Source organism: Perca fluviatilis, chromosome 2, assembly GCF_010015445.1.
Source record: "Perca fluviatilis chromosome 2, GENO_Pfluv_1.0, whole genome shotgun sequence".
Taxonomy (NCBI): Eukaryota; Metazoa; Chordata; class Actinopteri; order Perciformes; family Percidae; genus Perca; species Perca fluviatilis.
The window spans coordinates 23,085,939-23,102,639 of NC_053113.1; the positions used below are offsets into that span (position 1 = coordinate 23,085,939).

The following is a 16,701-nucleotide window of genomic DNA, read 5'->3' on the forward strand; positions in this document are numbered from 1 at the left end:
ATGTCTATATCTTGCCCCAGCAGGCCAACATTTTATGCATTTTTTTCTACAAATAATCACTCTTGTCCACAGGGATGAAATTTATATATGTCGTAGGTGGAGATCCATCTGTCGTGTAAAAATTAAAAACGCAATTGTTCTATACCGAATGCTACAGGTCCATCTAGGGGTTAAGCATTGCCTTTCTGAAACATATCCGTCTTTAATGGAAGGTCTATTTTTTCAGGTTTCATAAATCAAGTGGTGGAAGCTGTAATCTGTCTCCTCTGAATTGCCTTCCATCTTAGCAGACATGATTGATTTCCCCTCTAGCTGTTCCAAAGGGGCCATGGATTATACTTATTTAGGGCTTCTTCTGTTCCTCTGCATCCTACGTTTGCAAGAGAACGAAGCATCCAGGGTCATTTTAAACATCCACTTTTAGCTTCTGAGTATGGAAGGGTTTTGACACTGTGCATTTATTTTGCATCTATCCAGCAGCAACACGGCATTTGGCTAAAATGTTAATGCTCGTGGGTTTAATCTCAACAGGAAATTCCTCAATAAATCAATTTCTCTCAGTGAGAAAATGTGAAACTTGATTACCTCAGTGACAGGCATGAGATCTGTAGAAGGTGTTGCACAGCCGAAAGAAACTTCTCAATAGGTGCTGGGAAGCTCAGTCAGGGGTAAATGAGTGGGAAGAAATTGCTCTGACTGGAGAGGCAAACGTATTATCAGGTGCCACAGCAAAAATGAATTGATTAAATAGATGGAGGAGTGGTTGAGGGCCTCTGATCACAGTGATTCATGGTACATGTGGGCGCTCTGTATTGAGTCACTGGCGGCAGCAGTGACTGGAGTGAAAGGACTGCACTATGCACACATTGCTTTCTTTTGTATGTGCACGCACAAATACACATGCACATGTTTGTTAAGACTAAAAGTAAATCGGAGTCGGTGCATATTTACCAACACGTTGGGGCTTGTCATTTGAACTTGAGCGCTCACCAAATAACCGTACCGAAATGACCGATGTTTTTGGTCCTCTTAAAAGCAAAGTGTGCTTTTGTTTATTACCAGTGAAAAGCTTATCTGGACCAATGGCAAGAAACTAAAATTAAAGGTGTCTTACCTTTTGTTAAGACCAGAGATAATAGATATAACAAAGAATACACTCCATTATGATTTTTATGTCTGTTTGTTTTTCAGCCTAGGAACTTCTGTAAACTGTAGCAGACGTGAGGCATCAATACCAGTGCATTTTTAGTTAGAATCGACTGCCATCAGGACATTCACGTCATGCAAAAGAAAAGATAATCTACCAAAACCTCTCATTCACTCTTCTCTACCCTCACTGATAGGCCAAGCAAAAGAAGTGGAAGAAACTGATATGGAAACCCCAAAGGTAGGATACAACTCAACAAGCAAAAGACACTCCACACATGAGCATTGACATTGCCATGTCATTAAACCAAAGATAAATAATAGCTTCTAACACATTATACCATTCTTCATCCTCTGTGTATTCTCCCCCATTTAAGTATGTTCTTAGTCTTCAAGTCAAGTGATTCATCACATCGGAGAATGTCATACTCACACTCACTGTTTGAGGGAGCTGTTTCATTGTGGCATACTTTATATAAATCCCACAATTGCATCTACTTCCTCTCCACTTCTGGTCCTCAGATTTCACAGTGTGTGAGATCCAGAAAACAAAACTGATGTAGCATAATTTGCTGAAACACTGTCAGCATTGTCCTCTGCAGGAGCACCACAGGGTTAGAGTTGGGGGCGCTACAGTCATTTTGGTTCCAATATGGCCTGTCTGTAGTCTAAAATATGACTCAGAGCCATGCTGCATGGGCAAGACTGTAGGAAAACGGGTAAGACTCTGCTGTTATGTGAGGTGAAAAAGCTAACAAAATGAGCACTCCACTAATTTCACAAGATCAGTTATCTAGTCAAGAGAAGTTTTAACTTTGGGTGCCCGCGCTTTGCTCGACGCCGCGAAAAACCGTTGTGGCGCTGCGCAAGCTGTTGGAAATAACAGGTTTCAGAGTGCAGCAGTGTTGTTGCTGGGTTTGGTCTGAAAGGCCCTTTAGCTAAAATGAGCCAAACAAAGTTGTCACTCATAATTCCACATAGCATCCAATCACTGCACAGTAGGGTGGGACTAGGCGGAGCACCTGAGCTGTGAAGTATGACTTTGAAACATTCACATGAATTTCAATATGAGCATTTTCACAGCAGTCACATGGCCACTGATCGGGTATATCGGATTTTAGTGTCCACATTACTCTGAAAAGAATCTGTCACATCAGAGCAAAAAAATCGGGTATGGGCCACATTTGCTTGTAATGTGAACGTAGCCTTAGTGACAGGAAATCAATCAATCAATCAATCCCACAGCATATTAGTTAATGGCCATGCTATATATGACTAGTTAGGCTACTAAGGGCAGATATAATCTTCCAAAATTGTGCATTGTGTCCTGTTAGTGACAGGGGTTATACTTTACTTGAAGGTATCTACATAAGAGTGACATGACACTGTCATGAACGTGTCATGAACATTAAAAACAAGTCCTAAACGTTTATGACATAACGCTTCTTTTAGTAAGTTTTTGTCATGACAAGTTAGGGTTAGGGTTATATGTCATGACCGTTTCATGTCACTCTTATGTAGATACCTTCAAGTAAAGTGTTACCGTGACAGGTTGGTAAAAATCATAAACCTGAATAGTATCGATTGGATTACCAGAGTTATAAACAGAGCTAAGGTTTGTAGTTATCTGTTATTTATCCCCTCTATAAAAAAATTTTTACCTTCTCCACAGCGAAAGCTTGATGTGGAAAAAGCAGAGGTCTTAATTGTGATTCATGACATTATCGTTGCAGATTTAATCTGTGCAAAGTTTAGGTGGTTTGAAAATGTGAGGCCTTGCTGGGTGATTGTGGCTTTGTCACCATGAGTGACGATGATCATTTGTGAAGCTCGAAATAGCTCAAGTGAAGGCCTTGTGGATAATAATGGCATAGCAACATGTGTGTGTGTGTGTGTGTGTGTGTGTGTGTGTGTGCGCACTTCTGTCGACATCTGTATGGCTGACTAAAAACGTCAGGCAAGGTCCGCATGTGGCCCTGAAGCAGCACGCTGGACAGCTCCTGGCTTTAATAATGGCAGGGTCATCTCTGTGGCAACAGCCCTGACTGACTAGATGGAAGGATTGTCTGGGAGGTGTCAGTCAATATCTCTCCAACGCAATCCCTTATCCCATCACAACTCAACAAGCAGAGTCCTTTGATATACAAATAGCTTTTCTCACTCTACCTAAAAGCTTTTGTTTTTTGCTTCAGAGCACATAAGTGTGTCAGTGTAAGTTGGAGTAATTTGGAATAAACATGGACTTAATTTAGACAGCATCATCTGTGCAGCTGCTGTGTTTTTAATCAACGTGCCTGTTTAAATAAAGGTTAAGCCAAGGTTCCTTTGAGAACAGAGCATGAGGACACATATGGGGTTATTGTTTCACCCCGCGGAGGTTTGTGTGTGAGTGTTACCAACAGTGAACAACCCCCTCAGCGGCAGCACATCTGACCATGTTGGCTTCCGCACCACAGTATCTCACGCTCACTGATGATGTGGTCATGTGGAGCTATTTCGTAATTGTGTGACGACTGAGCTGGCATTGTGTAATTATGTAATTAGGAAGGATAAGGAATAGGTGTTGATGATGATTAAACAAGAAGAAATTTCTAACCGCAAAGGGATGACTCTCTTTAAAAAGGGCCTTTAATTCAGTGTAAGAGGGCCAATGTTGTCTTTTAACTTTAATTGTAAAAATATGACTAAAAAGACCAAATATATTTTAAATATTTACACTGGTTAAACTGCTTCCCTCAAGTAACTCTTTGACATTTATGTCCCTATACAGGAGTGTCAGCAGTGCAGTGATACAATAGATGCTAAAATGTATACCCTACTGGATGTGGACTAGATCTGGGGAGATCAGCAGAACCTGATCTTTCTGTGTCGTGACATTATTTTTCCGAACAAAGCGGCTGTGTATTTGAGGAGCTCAGGGTCATGGATGTGATGAGTCATTGATGCACTGCATAATAGTTACAGCTCCCAAGTTTAGGCTGGAGATATACAAAGATTGGTGCCTTTTTAGCCAATGGAGATCTACTGTACTGTAGAGGTGTGAATCTTCACTGATCTCCCGATTTGATTATGGTTATCTTCGATTCGATATCTCGATGCATCATGATGCGTCAAAAAAAATTTTTTCTATTAAAGCCATATAGGATATTTGACTTGACAAACTTGCATTGTCAAGTGCAATGCCCAAGCTGCAATACATAGTATTACACTTTATGTATTATACTTTAGACTGGAATGATGAAGTGTTTGGGTTCATTTCTTTAAAGTAGGTACCACGAAGGTTTACCTATTTTGGATTAGTCATATACCACCCTACTTTTAGCCAGCAAATATATTGTGCTGTATTGGAATAACTGACCCCAGACAACTCTTTAACAAAAAAGGTATTGTTTACTGAACAATAACTTAAATGTGCAAATAATATTTAGCCGTTAGATTGAATAACAAAAAAAACATAAATCACTACCTTCAAATATGCGAACTGCAATATTTCTTCAAATGATATTAGATCAGTTTCCACTTATAGCGCTCCAGCTACACAAAATGATTCCTCCTTACAGCAGTTTCAATATAAAACTTACTTAAACCCTATTAAACCACTTAACTGTGTTAACACACACCTACCCACCCACACACGCCGAGAGAGAAAAAAAAAAGAAAAGTTGCGGGCTGGATGGTAGCTCATGTGGACGTGCAGCAGGACGTTATCTTCAGTGAAGCAAACACACAGAAATCCAACTTACAGTTAGCTGTTAGTCCAAGAAACACAGCTCAAACACGAAAACAAAAACCAGTCACCAGCTACGGCAAAGTCCTCTTCAGCAGGGAAACACGCTGTCGTCCTCTCCAGTCCAAAATCAACGTCCTCCGAACCAGAAACTCTCCGCCATTAGCTCCAACTTTAGCTAGTCCGTTAGCGCCAACTTTAGCTAGTCCGTTAGCTCCAACTTTAGCTAGTCCGTTAGCTCCAACTTTAGCTAGTCCGTTAGCTCCAACTTTAGCCAGGCACACTAACACAACGTTTGTTCTAAACCACTGCTGTTAGACAGGAAAAGTGCTGTAGTGTAGCTACACCTCTTCAGCTTCATTATTACACTTAGATCTTCTCGAAGCTAACTATTCTAGTGTCTCTCGACGTTTCTTACGGTTTTCTTTCCTCTTCTCGATTTGTGATTCTCTCCGCTCTCCCGTCTCCGCTCAGACGTTTTGCATGTGTGGGTGTGTGTCTGTATTTGTTTGTTTGCGTGTGTGTGTGTGTGTGTGTGTGTGTGTGTGTGTGTGTGTGTGTGTGTGTGTGTGTGAGAAATAGTTTAGGTTACTGAGAATGTTATTTTTCATTTGAATGTTTATGCCGCGGCCGGAAAATTAACGAGCGACGTCATTGCGTTATAATCGATTATGGTGGGCCACTGCATCGATGCAGCATCGTCCATGTCCGCATCCCGATGCATCGATTATTTGATTAATTTCAACACCTCTACTGTATGGTCTATAGCCTATCAGTACTATCAGTCAAATTATCAGTTTGTTAATATTGATCAACTTCTGATTAATCTAAATTTGTCATTCATGCATTGATAACACAAACCCAGTGACTGGCAGTTCAGACGTGTCCCAGTTCAACACGTTCTCACTCCCATTGCGTAAAACAATACGGACGCTTGGTCAGGTGCCTTTGGCGTTGTTATTGGCGCTAAAAGTCTCCTTTATCTAAACACGCTTTATCTAAACACGCTTTGTTTGTACTATTGGTGTCACTTTTGACGCAGTTAGCTTAAGTAAAAGATCGTGGGTGGGCTTATAAAAGGTACGTTTCCGTGACACGCGGGACAAGAACGGGACAGTTGGGTTTAGGAAAAGAAGAACGGGACAGTTGGGTTTAAGAAAAGTGACACGAAATGAAAGTGTTGCTTGAGCCATCCACCACCCCAACCAACCTCCGTATGCAGAATTTTGGTCTTTCATACTAATTGCTACCATTGTCACTCATAATACTACAGCATCTTCACGCACCGCGTATCTGACGCTGACAGCCACTGCCCAAGCGTCCGTGTTGTACGATTTCGGAGTGAGAACGGTTTGCCCTGTTAATTATGCCTTAAAAAGACAATGCACTTTACAGTGCCATTAACAGTTTCTTAAAAAATTACTCTAGAATAGTACTATTTAACCAGCAATAAACTACCATGCAATACTATACATTCTGCAGGTGTAGGTGGGAATACTCACTGGTTCATTCAGGTTTATAGAGAAAATACCAAAATTCTATTTTTTCCACCACCTCTCTCTTCCTCTCTTCTCCTCTCTCTCCCTCCACTTTGTTTAGTCATTATGTGTGTGTGTTTGAGGTTTGTTCAAAAAGAAATCTCGGCCTATTTCCATCCTGCTTGCTGCAGCAGAAACAGGAAATGGAAGGCTTTTTTAAATGACTGCTTTAATGTCAGCACGTACCATACTTTGTTCTTTTATTTATGGCACACGTGACAGTCGCGCAGAAGGCCATCAGTATTTCACAATACCATTCTTTGGGTTGACCTGATATTGAAAATTATATCTATTCCTTGCGGTGTTGCTTGTTTTTTATTTTGATTTTTTTGCAATCTAACATATTATGTAATTTATCACCACTGTCATTGTTCTGTCTTTCACTCTTTCTCGCTGGGCAGCTTTTATGTTTTAGTCAATGTTGGCTGTCTGCAAAGTGTGTGTTCTGTCCTGGGTGGGATTTCTGTTGCCCGTGTGTTTTCTGCATACTATTACATTTAGTCTGGCTTCCTACTGAGCCGGTTTCTGTTGTGCAATTGCTGTCCCATGTTTGCATCTGTCAAACCTTATTCTTCTCTGTTACCTGTGACTCTGTTAATCAATAATGTAAGCATGTACTACTATGCCATCATTTCTTATGCATAGTATGTATATGCCTGTCTTTGCATGCTGTTTGCATTTCTGCTCTCTGTCTCCCCACTGTGGCCTTGAGGGCTCAGATTATTCGACGTGCTCAGTTCAACAGTAATCAAACAGCCATCCTCCTCAGATAGTAGAGATCAATTTATGGGCGTCAACATGAGTAGTAAAACAGTACGAGCCTTTATCCATAGTGTGTCACAGAGAAAGGAACGCCCACCAGGCAGAATGGGGAGAGTCAAACTCGCCACAGCATCCAATCTCACAAAGCAGTGTAGAGGATTAATCCAGATTATCGACCAATGCTATTCTTAGAAATAAATGAAACATCCCTGTGCCAGATTAGGGTTCAAGGAATGCTAAAAAGCTAATGCAGAAATCACATGTCAACTGTTTTGATTACTATTACTTATTACTTAATAGATTGTAAAGGCATGACTCACTCCATGAAATATGAGTTGCAACCTCTATTCTTTTTCCTTCAAGCAAATTTTAAAATGGATTGTGTGTATATTGTGGCTTTTTACCTTACCGGACAAGTGAGAGCAACTTGACGTTAAGTGTCTTGCTCAAAGACACTTTGACATACAGTCAGGAGGAGCCAGAGATCGAACGTCAACCTTGTAATTAAAGGACGACCCGCTCTACCTCCTGAGCCAGAGCAACCCAGAGTCATGTATTTCTTTTAGAATCCTTTCTATAAAGAGCATATTAAACATAGCATGTATTCATGAAAACTGGAGTGTGAATCCATTTACTTTTACAAGAGAGTAAATATATTCCTATTTTTGCCTTATGCCAGCAGGAAAGCTTTTATTTTTATTTTTTTTGTAAGAAGTATTTTACTATAGCAAAACTCAGCTGTGGTCTGGTCAGCAGGGGGCACCAGTGGGAGGAAACATCTCTGACTCAGTGGTTGACTCTTCTCTAGAGGAGCTGTCCATTCAGCACCACTCTGTAGCTGCTTCTCCTCAGCAGGCTGGACAGAGCACTAACGAGTCAAACAACAATCACACACAGCAAGAAAAAAAAAAGACACAAAATCGAGTAGGGCAGGCTTTGAGTGCCACAAAACACTCGAACGGAAACAAATGTTTGTCCTGTTGCATGAAATCCATCTTTCAATAATCAGGCATGGTATTATTGGCCTCTTCCTAATGGCATAGGTTAGTTTGACTAAGCAGAATACAATGGGTAGCCAACCTCTGTGTGTTAAAACTGAGGGAAACTACCTCCTGATTGCATTATTTGGCGTAAGGTCTACTGTAATGCCTTTTAGGTATAACATCTAATTTTCAGTAATTATTTTCGACAGGTACAGTGACAACACAAAAGGTACATGTACTGTACCAGTAATATTTACAATGCAGAAGTAATGAAATATCACAATGACCTCTCTGGCTGCTTTGATACCATCTTTTTTATAAAGAAATATGGATGGAAATTAACAATACATGTGCCTTGATGGAATAGTCCCATTAGTAGGGGAAGCTAGGTCAAGATGAACTGCTTGTCCATTACGGAGTAGAATTCTCAGCAGTCGAGGTGCAGGTGACATCTTACTGCCTAAACTCTGCGACTTCTCCTGGATGTTCCCAGAAATCATGACTACCAGAAATGTCTAATTAATATTAGTAAGGTTGCAGGTATTTTGTTTTTCCATTAAATTGGTAGCAAGCCATGATTTAGGTGGGTACCAGATGGACTCTGTGCGAGATGACTTACTGTCTATCCTCTTGCTTCACTACAGTACTCACTGCTTCACCTGAGAAGGGATTAGATCGCCTTCCTATCCCCGCCTCTTTTCCTCTCCTCACTTTTCTCTCCCTGCAGTCTTACCACATCCGCAGTAGCCCATGGGGAGAGACAATGCTGGCTTACAATAAAGAGAGAGAGAGTGCGTCCTCTTGTCTGCCCCATAGTGCATATATATATAAAGAGCTGTCAGATTTGCTTTTCTTAATTTCTGATATACTATAGTATTGTCTTGGCTCCCACAGGGTGGATCAGGTATTTTTCTAACATAACCTGTAACACTGCTAAATAATGTAGTTAGCTTGGAAATAATGCATGGGTACTACTGTCAGTAAACTAGTTAGCTGGGCAAGCGAACGTTTGCAGCTTACATTAGAACAGGTAAGAACACAGATTAATCCCTTCCCTACACTTTTGCTCTTGTGTTTTGTGTTTTGGAAAGGCAGAAAAAAAAGACACAACTCTTCTAACTCTTGAGATACAGAGTATCACTGTTAATTCAGAGCTTGACAGACCTGCTGTGCCGGTCAATTAGAGGAATGAGGACGATTGACAAAAGGCCCCAGTTAGATTTAAACTTATTGCAGTTATAAAACATTCAGTAACCAAGTAAGCAAGCTGAGTCACCATGATGTCCACCTGATTCATCATGTATGCAGAACATGTACACAGTACACCACTATAAACACAGTACACTCAATGCATTAAGAGATTAACAGGGTTAGCTGCTGACACTGATCAAGGCTGGAGTCCAATACGAGAGGAAAGAACTGCAGCAGCCCCCCTCCCCCTACTTAATACCCTTCTCATACATAGCATAGAGGGTGGGGGTCATTGCACAGGGGATGTTATGGCAAGAGGCTACTATCCTGCTCTAGTCCTCCACACTGGGTCAGCTAGGCTTATCATGGAGAAAGAGAGCCATCTAGGGAAGAGTACAGAGAGCACAGGAGGGAGAGAGGGAGGGAGGGGGAGGGTAGAGATCCTGCGCCTGCTCACTGTGAGCACAGCAAGTGCAGCTTTCATCCGCAGCGGAGACTGGGGGAGAGACGGAGAGAGTTTCAGTGAGCAAACAAATGCTGTGAGGAGACCGTGGAAGAGCTTGGTAGAAAATACACCGAGTTAGAAAGGAACAGCGACCGGCCATGTTGGCATTAATTTGCAAATGAATGCTAGCCTTTCTGCTTCTGCTGTGTGCTGCAGTTTGCGTTGTGAATATGCCTCCTCTTTTGGGAAAACTGAAGAACCTCAGGGAGGTGTGAATTTCTGGCACAAGCGCTCAGCACTGCGGCACTTCGATACAAGCGAAGGAATGTAGCAGTAAGGGGCAAAGCTGAGGATCGTCCTTCCAGACTTTGGTCCCCCAACCCTCCATCTGTCTCTGCATCCATTCCGTCCCTTCTTCCCTCCGTGCACCTCTCCTGCTCTGTGTATGGGAGGTGAGGCTTTGGCAGGCTGTCAGTCAGCATGCGGCTGTGTGAACGGGCAGCCCAGTGCCCACAACACGCTGTGGACGTCAGACACTCCTCGCTGTACTAATGAAAGGCTTCAAGCTCGCCTGGTAAGGCTGAACCAAGAGAAGAGATTTTCTCTTTGTTTGCGATTATGTTTTCGAAATGTAACCTGTCTTTCTTTACAGCTTTAAGGCTGTCGCGTATGCAAAGCACAACCCAGCCAGGTGCTAGATGTCTGTGACTATTTTCTGGTAGTACATATGTGACTGTATTGATGTCACTCTAAGACTACATTCTCTCTTGACAAGGCTGGAGCACTGTCAAATATATGTGCTTTTTAAAGAGAGCACAAATAAATATAATCATGTTTATCTGTCCATCTTCACCCGTGAATTTCTTTATGGTTATGTAAATCTCCAGGAAATGCACCAGTATGTAATAAGGGCTAGATCAGGACAGCACTAAGCTCTGACCAGAGTGTGTGTAGCCAGTGTGGGCTAGTGTGTTTATTTTTTATTTTTTCCACTGTGACTGTGGCGACCCTGCTCTGCTCCCCTCTGGCGGGATCAGTGTGAGCGGAGCAGCTGAGGAGAAACACTCACGTGGCTGCCTGGAAAAGAGCAGTCACATGCTCCCTCTGTCTCTCCCCACTTATTCACTCTCGCTGTCTTCCTCGCTTGTTTTCCTGTTCCCTCGTTATCTCACATGGACAAACAGATTCACATCCAGGTGGCTCCACTCTCACTTTCTTTTTAACCTTTTTCCGCCACAGTGTGTGCACTTTTCCATCGTACCTCCTTTTATCCTTTCCTCCCCTTGTGTTTGTTTATGCTCCTCCTCCTTCTTTTGCCTGATATTTTTAGAGACGAATTACAGAGCACTGCAGGAGGAAAAAAAACCAGAGGGGGAGCAGTTTCGGCAACGTGCGTCCCGCTTACTTCCTTCTCACTTTCATGTGGACCTCTTCTTTTCCCTACAGGATCTCTTCTTTTCCCTAACGTCTCTGTCTCTCTTTCATTCTCTCTATATTTGTCTGTGTCCTCCTCCTCATTTACATCGCTCTCTTCTCTCTGCTTCATTTTTTTTATACCTCTCAAATCTATCACTTGATCCTCTAGTCTTTTTTTTTTTTTTGGCTGTGGACTGTAGCTTTGAACATTGTCTTCATTCTTCTTCTCATTTCTGAGCATCTATCTGTTAGCATGGCCTGGCTGGCTACAGTACGCATGTAGTTCAATCAAGAGAGACTTCATTGAGCCATTATAAATTGACACACGGACAATAAAGATGATCAATTAGTAAAGTCTTTGCCGATTACACCCCATTGTGATGTCATCATATTTTAAAGGGGGTGGAGAAGCAGTGAGTAGTGTAGGATACCCTCCTGATTGAGTCTAGACACTGGTGGTGTTGAATGAAGAGGATGCTGAGATCTGGATGGGTGAGAAGAGGATTGGGCTTCTGGTGAGCTCCCACCTGAGCAATGGAAATTATGAACTGAAGGTGAACGGGGAAGAGTTGCGACCGTTCGCACTGATATGACAGCTGACGGCAACAGAGAGGAGAACAGATTTAAATATTGACAGCAAAGATGTGATTGGCTGATAGAGATCATGGCTAAACCTGGTTGGTTACTAAAAGAGTAAACGCCCCCAATCAGCTGATCTCCTGAGAGAGAATGAGTGCATAACATAAAATAGTCCTCCGGATTAAATTTAGGCTAAGCTTTATTTGTTCTATGTCCAAAAGGATGCATCTCCATTCTGAAATTAGAAAATGTTTGTCATAAACCTGGCTCTAGGTCGTGACAAAAACTGGGAAGAGATGCAAAATGCCAATACTTTTAAGGTATTTCTTTTACCTAAAAATATTTATGTTTAAACTAAACACAAGTATGGGGTGTGAAAATCCTGGAGCGTTTTGTCGGATAGTACGGTTCGTTTGGGGTGCCGTGAAAGCTCATCAGAGCTCTGGTGCGGATCAAACAAACAACCTCTGGTCCGCTTGAAAACGGGGGTCTCGATTCGCGAGTGAACTAGAGCTCGGTTCATTTTAGGTGAGAACGCCATCCGACCCAAATACAGGAAGTGAACCAAAAACAATGCATTTACTAGTCTGCAATTTCAACCACACAATTTACCGACTTATATATGATTTAAGGGATGATAACTGTAAGATCCATGAGCTGTTCTGACCACACATCGCCGGTCATCTGTGACCGCACATATGGTCTCTCTCTCATCAGGGCACGCCCTCTCCTTCACTCAATGTCTGTCAGCTGCTCTCATCTAAAATATTAGAAACACTAAAGCGGAACCAGAAAACCCAAATTTGGTGTTGTTCCATTTTTTTCTGAGACCAGAAGTGTCGGCGAATTTCTGATGTTCTGTCCAATAAACAAACGACCGTTTCGATTGTGTGACATGTGTTTACAGTGTTTGGTGTGTTTGACAAAGTGCAGTGTGAAAGCAAACTGAACCAAATGAACAGTGCAACAGTGTTGCAACTTCCTCCCCCGAATCGCACAGAGTCCACCGAACTATAGGTGTGAAAGCGCCCTAAAATGTGTGTAGGGCATTGTGATGCAAAAATGAACAACACAAAACAGCAACAGGGATTCGGGTGTCTGCAGAGTGAAAACAATATGTTTTTACATTTTAATCAAGATTGTGTTTTGTAAAAGGGAGTTTTAACAAGAAAACTGGTCCCAAAGCTTCTATTCAGCTATGTTTCAATCCACCTTGAAAGGGGGAAAAAATCAATCAAGGAACAAGTGATAATAATGATAAGGTATCACTTCCCCTTGTAGAGCCAATGATGAGAGGATCCAGCTGAAATCTTACTTTATCAGTGTCTATTAGAGCTGCATTCTGTTCTCCCAGGGACAGTCTGCTATGTCGGCAAAATGGTATGAGCTAGAGGTCATTCCATCCGTCAATAACTAAATCAGTGCATTCGTTGTCCTGTGTTATAAACCAGTAGCTGCCACTGGATGTAGCAGCTTATTTATCTCCACTGGATGCAGTGATTTATCTGTGCTAACTGGTTTAGCGTTCTCCAGGTTACTTGATAGAACTGGACAATGATTCTATTAGTCTCTCGTGCGTTTTTATTAGCGGAAAGGTATTTGTTCTTACTTGCTGACAAATGAGATGGCTTCAGATGATGATGATGATTAAGTTCTGAGTATTGTATCATGCATGCAAAAATGCTTAGCCTGCTTACAAGAAACCACAAATGAATCCTGTCTAATGCCATGGCACGCTGACTGAAGTGGTCAATGTTAGGATTTGCATCAGCAGTGAGGTTTTATTGCAAGTTTTTTTTTTCTTTGCGGTTATATTTATTGTGCTTTTGAGGCATATGGTTCCAAAATTATCTTTACATGTACTAAAAATGCATTAAAATAAACCAAAGATAGTTTAGTTGCAATTATCATCCAATGAAAACAATGGGATTGTAAAATAAATATTGGTCTTAGTAATAAAAAGAATCCCATGTGATGTTATGTAAATTTACATCAGGGGAAGCAGGTGTCAAAGAGTTTTCAGATTGGAACCAGGCTGCATGGTTGGGTGTATGTTTGTCACAATGCATGCTGTGATTGAGAGCTGGGGTGTTGGGGGGGGGGGGGATTTATGCAGAATTACTTGTCAGAAGAGGCAAGACAGAGAAAATAAGAAGAGAGGAAGAGACCATGTGTGTGTGTTTGTGTTTGTGTGTACTGTCATGCTTGCGTGCGAGTGTGAGATTGCTCAGGATTTGGCAGTGGCCCCAGTGTGGGGATGTTTGCTCTTGATACGACATTTGGTGTGACTTTAATCTGCACACACACACACACACACACACACACACACACACACACACACACACGTACAGACACATGCACTCAGACACAGATGTGCACACACAGCCAGCAGCTGTAGCAACAGCAAGGCACCAACAGCAGGCTTGAGCTGGAGCTTACTCTATGCACATGGCATCGCAGACAAGCCTGTTGTTGCTGCAGGACAGTTGGGACAGATTGTGAGTGCAGATTTGCATACATAAATGCCTGTGTGTATCTTTACTCCAAACGTGTCTGGTCAATTGTTCAGCTCCTTTTTATTTTATTGATCATTACCAATCAGAGTGGGAGACTGCAGTCTTCATGTCATGGTCACAGAGCAGTGGAGCAAAAGAGTAAAAAACTGTAGAGAAGTCTTCCATCTGTGATTTCTGCTTTTACATCCCTTTGAGAGTGCAGCTCTTAGCTTGTGCATGCTGTCATACAGACAAACAGAACAGCAAAGACTTTTGGAAACGTGCAGAATCCACCGACAAATGCACGGCTGCTTTAGATCCTCCCATACACACATGTAGGGTTGCATGCCGAACTCTGTACTTTTTTAGGGTACCGACCAAATTACATCGGTACTACTAAGTACCCATTCACGTTAAATTAACTTGCTAAATCTTGGTACCTGAGAGTGCATGAGCTTCTCTGTCCTCTCTGCATGTTTGACAGAGAGAGGGGCTCAGCTCTGACACAGGTGCGCAGAGCTGCGGTGCAGATGGAGCAAGACTACGTCGCCTCTGCAGCTTGTTCATGTTCCAGTGAGTACACTTTTCAAAACTCCACGCAGGCAGCGCTCACTGCAATATAATATGATGGCAAGCCGAAAGCGGTCGCGATGTGGTTCACTGTTGATTAATCTGTTGATTATTTTCTCGATTAAACGATTAGTTGTATGGTCTTTAAAATGTCAGAAACGGTGAACAATGTTTTCAGTGTTTTCCAAAACCTATGAAGATGTCCTCATATTTCTTCTTTTGTCCACAACTCAAAGATAATTCTGTTTGCTGTCATAGAGGAGTGAAGGAACTTGAAAATATTCATATTTAAGAAGCTTGAGTCAGAGAATATTTCTTTCTTTCTTTCTTTTTTTTTTAAATAAAAAATGACAAAACGATTCATGGATTATCAAAATAGTTGCCGATTAATTTAATAGTTGACAACTAATCGATTAATCTTTGCATCTCTAAACTGCTGGTTCGATCAGCTGGTCATCAGAAGTGATATTCTAAGCCCCTTCCCTTCAGCAGAACTATTTCTACTTGTTTTGAAAACAAAATCATGACATGTCCACAACTTAGGGTTTGTTAGGAATGGACTGGGAGGCTTGGAACCAACTGCAGCCTTACAGATAAAGCACTGCAGCATCTGACTGGGCCACAATGGACTTCCAAGTCAACAGCAGGGGCTCTGCAGTGAAGAGAAACTGCAGAATTGTTTCCCTCCTGGCCACAGCTTAGTAACTCTCTCTCTCTCTCTCTGTCTCTCTCTCTCTCTCTCTCTCTCTCTCTCTCTCTGTCTCTCTCTCGTCCCCTTTTTGCTTTTTTTATTACTGCATCCTTCCCATAGGCCATTTGTCATCGCTGATTATGCTCTATATTGTTCCCCACCACACTCTTCTGCCTGCTTGCAATACAACCAACTTTTTTTTCCGTCTTCAGGCTGTGAGGGGATTTAATTGATGATGCAATGATTTGCAATGATTGATAACGTCACTGAAGAAAATAGAGACGCTTGCATAGCATTTAAATGATAAAGAAATTGTGTCTAAAGTGGCATTAAGTGTGAACATCAACATGGACTAGGAAGGCTGGTTGTATTAGCATTAATCTGACAGTATTTATAAAATGTTATGTATTTATAAAGAAAAATACTTTGGCAGGCAGACTTTTAAAACATCAGTCATGCTGCGATGTGGGAGGTTATGTTCCCGTTTCCCTCAGCCTCATCATTAATGGACTGAAAGCTGCGTTCAGGGACAGTCATGTGAAACTCTACTTGATCGATGGCCTTCCATTCACGTTTCTCAAATGAAGCCTGTCCAAAAAATACATTTTCCATTAAGCTTTTTAAAAGCACATACAGAACTAGCTCCCCTTCTCAATGTCTTGTAAACGTTCATGTGTTTCTGTGTAAATAGAGGAATCACTTACTGTTAATTGTTTTCATATAATTATTAGTTATTTCCTCTCTTCCCACAACACATGAGGAATCCCTATATGACCTTGTCTACCTGTAGGCTCTCTGTGTTTCAATATATCTGCTAACACTGCAAACAGCTAAATGTGATTGACATAACGGTCAAAAAACTAAAATTAACTTTTGGTGTGTTTCCATGTTTATATTGAATTTTTTTCATCATTCCTCATAATTTCACTGTATTTATAAAAAAATACCCATATTGATAATTAACTGCTGGTGAGAAATATAGGCACACTATACCATTTTTTAAGTAGAGTTGCAACAAACAATTATTTTCATTATTGACAAATCTGCAGATTATTGTCTTGATCAATTTATTAACCCTTGTGTGGTGTTCATATTTTTGTTACACAGACTATGTTCCCGGGTCTGGTGGAACCACCACATTATTAGGCTTTTAAATCA

General features: G+C 41.5%; 1 protein-coding gene across 14 annotated transcripts in view; it reads left to right on the top strand.

The window, feature by feature from the left end:
• Nucleotides 1–16,701, top strand: part of gramd1bb (GRAM domain containing 1Bb) — a 98,734-nt gene that overhangs the window by 36,142 nt on the left and 45,891 nt on the right. The window contains exon 2 of one of the 14 annotated variants that reach the window (XM_039784872.1): nt 1,344–1,387. The exons of 12 other annotated variants lie outside the window; for them this stretch is intronic. In XM_039784872.1, the coding sequence (XP_039640806.1) occupies nt 1,344–1,387 (44 nt within the window). Of the gene's footprint in view, nt 1–1,343; nt 1,388–9,821; nt 10,367–16,701 lie in introns of those variants that run through there. One more of the 14 variants, XM_039784891.1, reaches the window with a different exon arrangement.